We start from the raw sequence: 9,971 nt of genomic DNA, 5'->3' as shown, positions 1-9,971 counted from the left end.
TTGGAATTTAAAAAATATATATTATCAACTTCTAAGACTTCATACATCAAGAGCATGGCACTGATTCTATTTATTGCTGTCTCTCTCTCTCTTTTTTGCTACAAATATAATTTCTTTTCCAAAAAAAATTTACAACATCTGTACAAGTATTCAAAAAAAGTGCAAAATTAAGACATCTGTATCGTGGTTATGTTTTCTGGAACTCCTCACAAAATACAACAAATGGGGTTTGTCTTTATTGCCCTGTCAGAGAAGTTAGAGCCCTTGAGTTGCTGGCTGTGGATGTAACAACAAAGGCTATGCTGTTGGAATAGTTTATTGTTGTCATTTTATGCCTCCCCCCCCCCACCTTTCTTCCTTAAGTGCTCCATTTTCAGCTCACTATGGAAAAAAAAAAGTCCTTTATACATCATATGAACCCTGACTTGCACACGATGAGAAGCTATCATGTAAAGAATGACTCAAAGATTCCAACTTGTCTACCTCAGGCTTAACTGAGCCACTCAGAGATGGTGCTTCATTTTTTCTTTTTTCTTCCTTTTGTCCTTCAACCTTGCTTGAAGAGTTCTCTTTTTCTAATAAAATCACAGTATTGCTGTTATATTTATTGAACGACTCCAGGGAAATTTTAGATAATCTATTCTCAGGATCTTCTTTTGTTTCTTCAACTTGTTTCAATTTCTGAAACAGAAAGAGGAAAATATTAGAGACATAATTCTTTGGAAAATCAAGTTATTCTATCCAGTATTCAGTTATTGTCTGTACAAACTGCCGTTTAAAGAGATAGAGAGAACTTACAAGTCTTTGACAAAATTCTAGTATAATTAAATGTAATAAAGACAATTTTAGGGATAAGTCAAGACTTGAATCATTTCACTGAGATAAATAGATCCCAAATTGCAAACCAGCTAAGCAGCACTTAATTTCATTTTAAATGGATACATTTAAGATTTGTACAGGTAAAGTGCCTTATTTTTCTTAATCAAAGTTTCAAATTTCTCTCTTTTCTTGCTAAGTATTATTAGTTGTTCTGTTTCTAAGTAGGATAAGGAGTGGATGTCAGTCTAAAGTTACCTTTAGATGTTTTACAATACTTAAATTGTCACAAAATTTAAATTCATGTTAAATATACCAGAAATATTGTCATGTTTCTCTTTGTCTATAAATTTTAAGATATTTTAAAGTGATCTCTCGGTTTGGGGGTATAGATTCTAGATGGTCCAGGATGTTAAAAACTCATAGTATTAGGTTTATAGATGAGTAACTTCTCCCGGTAGGAAGTCCTACTGACAATGGTTTACACAGGAATGTATATAGGATGCTACTCTCTAGTTCAACATAAAAGGCTGCAGTAATTAGTCAATAATTATTTTAGGCAAACACTGTTAACATCAATTCAATATGTTCAGTTACTCGAGTAATTCTTGAGGTTTGAAGCAAAAGGGGAAGACACAGATATAAAAAGCAATGAGAAGTACAAAGGTATTGAAGCTGTGAAAATACTTCCCATTTTCCTCTTTTAAAAATTCCTTCCAACACAAGGCAGGAAAGAGTCTAAGAGATGATAATAATAGGAACCAGTTACTATGCAGGTACCCTGTAAAAGACTGAAAATTCCTTTATATAGAAGACTTTTCAAAAACCTGCTAATTGTTCCCATTTTAGAAGAGGCTAATCAAGCTGTGAGTGACAGGGTGATTTGCCCAAGGTCCAGGTACCTCAGAAAGTAACAGAGAATAAGATCTGAATTCTTGTCTGGCTGCTTCCCATGCTCTCATCCTTACTTAACCATGCTCTTATGTAATAACAAGCTGCGTGTATTTTTGTTTTCACGTTTCCATCAAAATATTCCATTTAAACTCATCACATTTCTATTACTGCTGTCCAAGACTTTAACACATGTGGTTCCATTTCCTAGCTTGCCTCCACATTATTACCGTGAATATGTGAAGATACAGTAATGAGGAAAGTGTGTTTTGATGGAGGTAGGAAGAGGGAAGCAGACAGATCCAAAGTCTATGGGGGCTCTTATGCTAAATTTTTAACAAAGACAGGAAAAAGATACAAAAATATATGACTCAACTGTCCCAATAGCAGACTAAGACGGTTTCTTTCTCTGTTGTTGTAAAAGTGTACTTTTATGGGAATATCTGAAAATCATCTTAAGGTGGTATTTATTTCATTATGCTATTAATGTTAAGAGCGTAACTCATGATGAAGCTTTGTTTCAGTCCCAGATAGCTATCTTGAAACTAGAGGCAGGCTCTGGGTAACAGATTCCTAACCAATTTCAAAAAAGTGGCTAAATAATTAGAAATAATTCCATACCCAAACCCTTTATATGCTATGCCAATATTTAGCCATCAGGACTATGTGTGTGTGTGTGTGTGTGTGTGTGTGTGTGTAGTATAATACTAAAATATGTAGGAAATGTTTATACAAAAGGTAGGTGAGTAAACAGCATTGGACATAATTTTCCTCTCGCCTGAGTATCTTCTCATTTTTTTCTTCAATCAAGAACCACTGGTACTTTTTCCTCCTCTATTTCTGATCAATGTAGATCTCAAATTCACACTGCTAATGCTTAAATTAGAGACACTTGCATGAGAAGATGGAAGGTTTGGGTGTTACAGATACACTGGTGAGTGGAATTGTGTTCTGTGACTGGGGAATTTAAATCTGAAAGCAAACAGGCCAGAGCCTGATCCTCACTTTTGCCCTTTTCCTATCTGCAGGAGTAACCCTTCTTCCTTCTGAAGTGAATAGTATATGACACACCCCTGTTTTTCAAACTGCAGTAGAAATCAAAACACCTAAGACCTGAAACAGAATCAATGTATCGTGTACAATGAATACATACAGGATTCTTATTCTACAACAGCGGTTTTCAAACTGTTCTCCACTCCAGCAACATCTGTATGACCTCGGAGCTTGATAGAAAGGCTATTTCTTGAGCTCCACTTGGATCTACTACGTCAGAAATTCTGATGCCCAGCAAATATTTTAACAAACTCATCAGGGGACTCTGGCACATGTGAAATTTGAGAATTGCTAGCCCAGAGCAGCATTTCTCAGGGGTCAGATGGTTCCTGCTGGCCACAGGATATTCCAAGGAGGCTAGAGAAAAACTGTCTAAATGGCAGGGGTGGGGGCACCGAAAGGAAACAGGGTTGAAGGGTGGCACAATCTGAAAAGGTAGAGAAACACTGTCCTACGCAACTTGTAGTCTTAGTGGAAAACACACCGTGTGTGTAAAGCATAACTCCATGTGTAAGAAAAGGATTATTAACCATTCAACTACACATAGGCTATGGAACATAAGTAGTGCAGTGTTTTCTTCTTATAGCTGAGGCAACACGGTTACAATAGCATCTAAATTCGTGTTTGTGGTACACAAAATTACCTTCCCTCAGCAGAGTGCCCAAGGCTTTCCATACTGCCTTATTGTCACTTCTAGTCCATCACTTGTTCTTCTTCTTATCACCGTGACCCCCACCCCCAGTCCACAGACACACACACACACACACACACACACACACACACACACGCAACTTGGTAACTTCAATTATGTATTCAAAGCTCCAGGGGCTTTCATCAGAAGGCACCGTGCCTTCCTTTGTTTTATAGTGTTTTCTAAATGCTCTGCGTAGATTTGTTCCTTATAGATTTATCTTTCAACTAATAACAGTTCTTATATAGGGCAGGAATGTGACAAAAACGAAGGAATGCCCCTTTTTAGAAAAATCCCCTGCCCCAGTCTTCCTTTCATTCCATCAGTTTTGAAGACCGGTGAATGCAGACACATTTCTTGATTATGAGAGCAACACCAGTGTACAAGTGAGCATGAGGACTAATTGCTGAGGAGCCCTAGGGAACGGTGAGGGTCCCAGTCAGCTCCAGCGTGTGCTTCATTGAAAGGCACCAACAGTTCTTAAATCCATCTCATTTCTCCTAGGGAGAAATGTGGGTCCAGACCTGCTACTTTTAAAGGTGAGGCCATACATTTAGAATAATATGTGCTGTCCTTAAAAGCCTCTGATTTTAATTACTTGTTTAGGGGCTGGAGCTATAATACTGCAGGGAGGGTGTTTGCCCGGCATGCGGTTGACCAGAGTTTGATAAGGGGCATCCCATATGATCCCCAGATTACTGCCAGGAGGAATTTCTGAGCGCAGAGCCAGAAGTAACCTTTGAGTACCCCCAGGCGTGACCCCCCAAAGCAAAAATAAACAAAAAAAATACTTTTTTAGTATATCGAGAAGCAAAACAATGTGAACAAACAACCCCCATTTCATATGCTAGATCACAACGTTTGCAGTTTTCATTTTTTGAAGCTCTAGGTCATGCATTGGGACAGGGTGGAGTGAGGGTTTCCTCACTGGTGCTTGAGGGTTCAGGAGTCTTCAGGCCCTGTCAAATCTGGTGTTACCAGAGACCGTATCTGATGGTGCTATAGTGAGGGAGGTGCTAGGGATTGAATTCATGCGTGCTCTTTGAACTCTCTTCTTGGACCCTGAATCATGTTTCATTCTTCCTTTTAATGTCCCACCTTACCAGCTTTCTCCCTAAAGGAAAAGACCGTGGCTAAATGACCAGTAGATTTCAATGGGAGCTTGGGTTCACTTTTCTCTAGTATTACCTTGGCTTTCTCTGGTGGTCTCCAGGTAGGAAAAAAGCATTAAGGTAGTTAACTGCTCAGGGTACAGTTAGAAGCATATTAAAATAGAGCCAACATTGTCGCACCACATCTCAGGCATTTTTTTTTAAAGCTGAGGTTCCATAACATTTCAATTTAAAATAGAAAGAGGGTTAGAGGTCTAACTGTTATGTGTTAATGATGTTCCTGTCAAGTGGTAACAAAACAGTACACATTAGTTTGCAGCAACCGCACGTGAAGGTGCTTTGCAAACGAATCAAGGTAATAACAGTTAGCATTTAATTGAGTGTCTTTTCTGTGCAGATATTCTTCAGAGCACATTGCATGGATTATCTGTTTTCCTCCTCCCATCAATTCTATGGTGTAGGTGTGTCAGTGTCATTAGTATCTCAATTTACAGGCAGCTGTGATTTGAGGAAGTTAAGTAATGTGTTTAAGGTCATGGAGCAGAACACAGGGAGTCAGGATTTGGAAGCATGTGGTTAGTCTGCAAAGTCCAGACTCACCCTCTGTCCTGGAAAAGAACTTTATAAATAATCAGCCAATACTGTCTTTGAAGGTAGCATCTGAAATATGAATTAAAGAACATTAACCCGAGTACTGATAATAACAAACCCAGTAAAGATTAGTGTTTGATGAAGACTGTTGTAGAAAGTATTTGTTGTAGAACACATTTCCTTAATCTTTTGTACTTCATCAGGATTAGGACAAAATTAGTATACTACATTTGTCACCTATAGGTGGCAATAGTTGTACAGATCACTTTCTGGTAGGGTTTTTAATTGCATTTAAGAACAAGAGGAGGGCTAAACAGAGTAATCAGTAATGTATTTTTAAGTTGAAATAAGTAGCTTTGCATATTCTTAAAATGTTTGCTTGTGTTTAGTGTAACCATTGCTTTATTAGTGATGTGTCAGGCAAGCAATAGTGAGATATTCTCAAGAGATCTCTTGAGAATTATATCTGAACAAATTTAATTCCTGGTGGTCAAAAAAAATCAAACCACTTATTGCATGATTGCTTTTGTGTGAATAATTTTGTGGTCTTGAATGAATCTCAAAGGAAGTTTCATGAAAGGGAGGGTCTAGGAATGATTTTTAATGGTGAGTAGGACTAAGATATACAGGAAGAGAGGGATGGCATTTTGGGAAATAATTATTTAATATGTCCCTACTTCACTGGTAAACCTTTCTGTAACCTGCCGTGGATACAGTACGTATGCAGAAGTTCTATATCTTACCCTCTTAGATTCTTCAATGAACAGAGTAACTGTAAAGATAGAAACACAGAGAGAGATGTGCCCATCTCAAGGGGTTCTTAGAACCAGACACAGGAAAGAATTAGCCCAATGTCTGGGTTATAAATAATAAATAGTTTTTATTTCCAGAAGAGCTTTCCCATCTATGATCTCACTTTGTTCTTAGAGTAGCCTCGAAAGTAAGAAAGATTAGTATCAGCTGTATTTCATATAAAGCATTTATGCAATTTGGGTTCTCACAAATTTGCATTCTGGTGAAATTAGAGCTGGAAATCGGTCTTCCTGATTTTAACACAAAAACATATGCTACTTTTTCCAAGTGAACAATAATTATGGAGTAGAGATTCCACCTAAACCATTATCCTAAACACAAAAAGAATGAAATAGGTAATACGGACCTGGGCCAGATGAAAAAGATGGGGAGAATATATAAGGAAAAAAATGAAGCAATAAACCATAAAATAATATATATATACTTAATGATATCAGCCTCAAAGATATTCACTTTATGTGTGTATAGTGAGAAACTCCTGCCCAGAGTCAGTGAGCTGCAGCAAAGTCAAGAAATAACACAATGAATTATTGCTCTAGGATGAAGGCTACTCTTTGATTATTTCAAAGACATTGCCAGCTGTTGCTTATATCTTGAAAATATTGGTTTGTATGTGTACTGTAAAATGTCAGAGATTTGCATAAATATGCTTGTGAAATTCAAATGCATCTTGCTCCCTCAGCTGGGCACTGTAGACAAAAAAAAAAGACTAGAATTCGGCACAAATTAATGTAAATAGTATCTCATCAACATAATTATCATACTTCACTATTTCAATAGAGGTTCACTAAGAATCAGTTCGAGAAGACATGTCATAGAAAAATAAAAGCAACACTCATAAAGGTTTTTTTTTTACTATATGTCAATTATTGAGTTGAATAGAAGGCATGAATTATCTCATTTAATCCATACAGCAACACTATGAGAAAGTACTGTTTAACCGTTATACAAATGGGAAAAGTAAAAAGTAGAGTTGACTTAGTTTTAGGTCATAGGCACATGTCTAGTAAGTTAGGGAAATCAAAAATAAACAGAAGCAGACTAACTGTAGAACCTAGGGTATAATTCACCAGGCACTGGATCAGGTATCTATAAACTCAGGAGTAATTCATGGCAATATGCTAATTGGCTGCCAGCCCCATAGACCCTTACTTTCTTTTTTTTTGGTGGGGAGGTCACACCCAGCAATGCCTAGGAGTTACTCCTGACTTTGCACTCAAGAATTACTTCTGGTGGTGCTCAGGGGACCATATGGGATGCTGGGAATCGAACCTGGGTTGGCCTTGTTCAAGGCAAACACCCTACCCGCTGTACTATCGCTCCAGCCCCCCTTACTTTCTTTACATTGAGGTTTTATAGGTTCTTTCCGCATTATTAAATTATGTGACTCTAACATATTCTTAATTGGGAGTCTTCTGTGCATTTGTTAAGGGGATTTGAGTGAACAATTAAAAACTCTCTCCCCTAACTTTGTTCTGAATGAAATGAAGGGTAAGATTAAAGGAAAGGACAGATGGAAGGCTAAAACTTCAGCTCTGCTCCTGAGAAAACTTATATTGGAAAACGATATTTCTATTTGCAGAGAGATGAATTTCCCAATACAGGTCTCTGGAAATAGGTCAGGAATAGTAACTGGCGTCCTGGGCTTGGAGGTCAAATGTTTTTCCATAGCATAAAGAGAACAGTAGAGAATGTGTGCTAAGTCCAGGTTGGTGCCAGAGAAAGTGTGGACTGCCAAAAAGTGAGCCTAAATATTCTCAGTCCTCTGCTTAACCTTGGTGATTAAAAAAAAAATCTAGGTTCTTCTCCAGAGGTGAAATGAAAAAGAGGAAAGACCCTGAAACAGCAGGACTGTTACCTTAGGGAGCTCCCTCCACATGAAGAGAAACACTGCAAACTGAAAAAAAGCGTCACCAACATTTCTCATCACTTAACAATGATGCAGATTTTAATGACCATGTGTGTATTTCAGGCCAACCAAGAAGACTAGCACAGTTTCGAAACTGGAGTGAGCTGGGTTGAGCAGAGAAATCTCTCAATAGGAAGGAGGTGAATCAGTTGCTGTGAACTTTGGAAACACAAAATATTGGAGACACAATGCCTCTCTTGCAAAACACAGTACGCAAAAGAAGAGAGGGAGAACAAGGGGGAATACCCTGCCACAGAGGCAGGATGGGACGGGGGGGATGGGGGGGATGGGGGGTGTGGGGGGATGCTGGGACCCGTGGGGATGGATAACGGGCACTGGTGGAGGGATGGGCACTTGATCATTGTATAACTGAAACCCAAGCACAAAATTTGTAAGCCTATAACTGTACCTCATGGTGTTTCACTAATAAAAAAAAATATTGGAGACAGTCTGGGTAACTCCAGATTTTGGGTTGAAGATGTGATGAGCAAATCTGGGAAGATACAGTGCCTGGGAAGGTGTAAGGGCAGAATGGTACTATTCACTTGTTACAACTATGGGGGTATTTCCAACCAAGGTCTCTTAGCTGAAGATCTGTGCACATTGCAAAGGCAATGTTAAGTGATTTTATCTGGGAGCAGGCCAACTTCCAGGGAAGAGATGCCACTGAAGTCATTTCTCTTTTCTCAGAGGCACCAGTTAATCTTTTCTTTAATGTCACCTCTTACTGTATTCCTGGTGGAGCTACTTTCTGAATGAGACATAAAAATAGATAGAGTGACCTTTGATGAACACTAGAGACCCTCCAGACTTTTCTCAGACTTGTGGTGTTAACCCTGTTAACCTGGTCAAATACCAACTTAGAAAATTACTTTCTCCCCATGCTCAGTTCTCTGCATGACCTTAACTGGACACATTACTTCTCTCTTGCCCCTCTGAAAAATTAATGTGACACGCAGGTAATAATGACCCACTCTTTCTATTCAATCACACATCAGAAAATGCGATTTGGCACCTGGGGGAACAGTTTCCTTACTGTCATTGTGAAGATTTTGCACTACCTTCAGGGTAAGCTGGTTTTATTGGGTGAAGGAATGGTTTTGAACTGAGCAGTTCTAGGGCATTTGCCTTGCATGCAGCTGAATAGGCCGATCCGAGTTTGATTCCTCCGCCCCTCTCGGAGAGCTCAGCAAACTACCGAGAGTGTCTTGCCCGCAGAGCAAAGCCTGGCAAGCTACCCGTGACATATCTGACATGCCAAACACAGTAACAAGTCTCACAATGGAGATGTTACTGGGCCCGCTGGAGCAAATCGATGAACAACAGGAGGACAGTGCTACAGTGCTACATTATTAACTATACTGTTGTCCTTTACCACAGTCAGTGGCCTTTGCTGGAACCCCTGTACTAAGAGGGAAAAATGAATGTATTTTGCACGGAGAGGAAAAAAGCTAGCAAAGAGGAGGTCAGTAGGCAGTTTAGGTTTGCTAGAAAATAACACACTTTGTAGGAAGGAAAATAATTCACCATGGTGATAAGCAGTGTTGCAAGGTATATTTGAACACAAGATCTACAGAAGGAAAAGAGAAGTTTGTTACCAAAGAAATGGGAATATTTCTATATGGAAAATGGGGCTAGGGGAAGGATGACATGTCAAGCTCCTCAGAAGGAACCAATAAAAATGTCACTGTCACTGTCACTGTCCTCCCGTTGTTCATCGTTTTGCTCGAGTGGGCCCAGTAACGTCTCCATTGGAGACTTTGTTGTTACTGTGTTTGGCATATTGAATACCTCACGGGGAGCTTGCCAGGCTAATGAAAATGAAACAAAGAAAAATCACAAACTTGATTTATGGCAGGGAAAGGCATTTAGGAGGAGGAAATGCATATATCAATAATATGAAACTGTTATATAATCACGCAACATATGTTTATGGTTTCTCTCAACTCAAACCTTTACTGTCACCAGTTGAAACAGCCTCTTGAAAACTTGGTTTTTGACATTTATTTTCCTGGTGGTGGATCCATGCAGAAATTTAATTTAAAATATAAATTGATCACTCTAAAATATTAGATTTAATCAACATTGGTCAACA

The 9,971-nt window shown here is 38.8% G+C and overlaps 1 protein-coding gene across 1 annotated transcript in view; it reads right to left on the bottom strand.

Moving 5' to 3' along the window:
- Positions 1–534: 534 nt before the first annotated feature.
- Positions 535–9,971, bottom strand: part of NCKAP5 (NCK associated protein 5) — a 1,139,016-nt gene continuing 1,129,579 nt past the window's right edge. Inside the window, exon 19 of the mRNA XM_056117696.1 lies at positions 535–681. Within this exon, the coding sequence (XP_055973671.1) occupies positions 665–681 (17 nt within the window). The 3' untranslated portion in view covers positions 535–664. The remainder of the gene's footprint in view (positions 682–9,971) is intronic.

The sequence above is a fragment of the Sorex fumeus genome, unplaced genomic scaffold (assembly GCF_029834395.1).
Source record: "Sorex fumeus unplaced genomic scaffold, SorFum_2.1 ptg000035l, whole genome shotgun sequence".
Taxonomy (NCBI): domain Eukaryota; kingdom Metazoa; phylum Chordata; class Mammalia; order Eulipotyphla; family Soricidae; genus Sorex; species Sorex fumeus.
The sequence above is the reverse complement of the archived record's forward strand: the minus strand, read 5'-3'. Positions and strand labels throughout refer to the sequence as shown.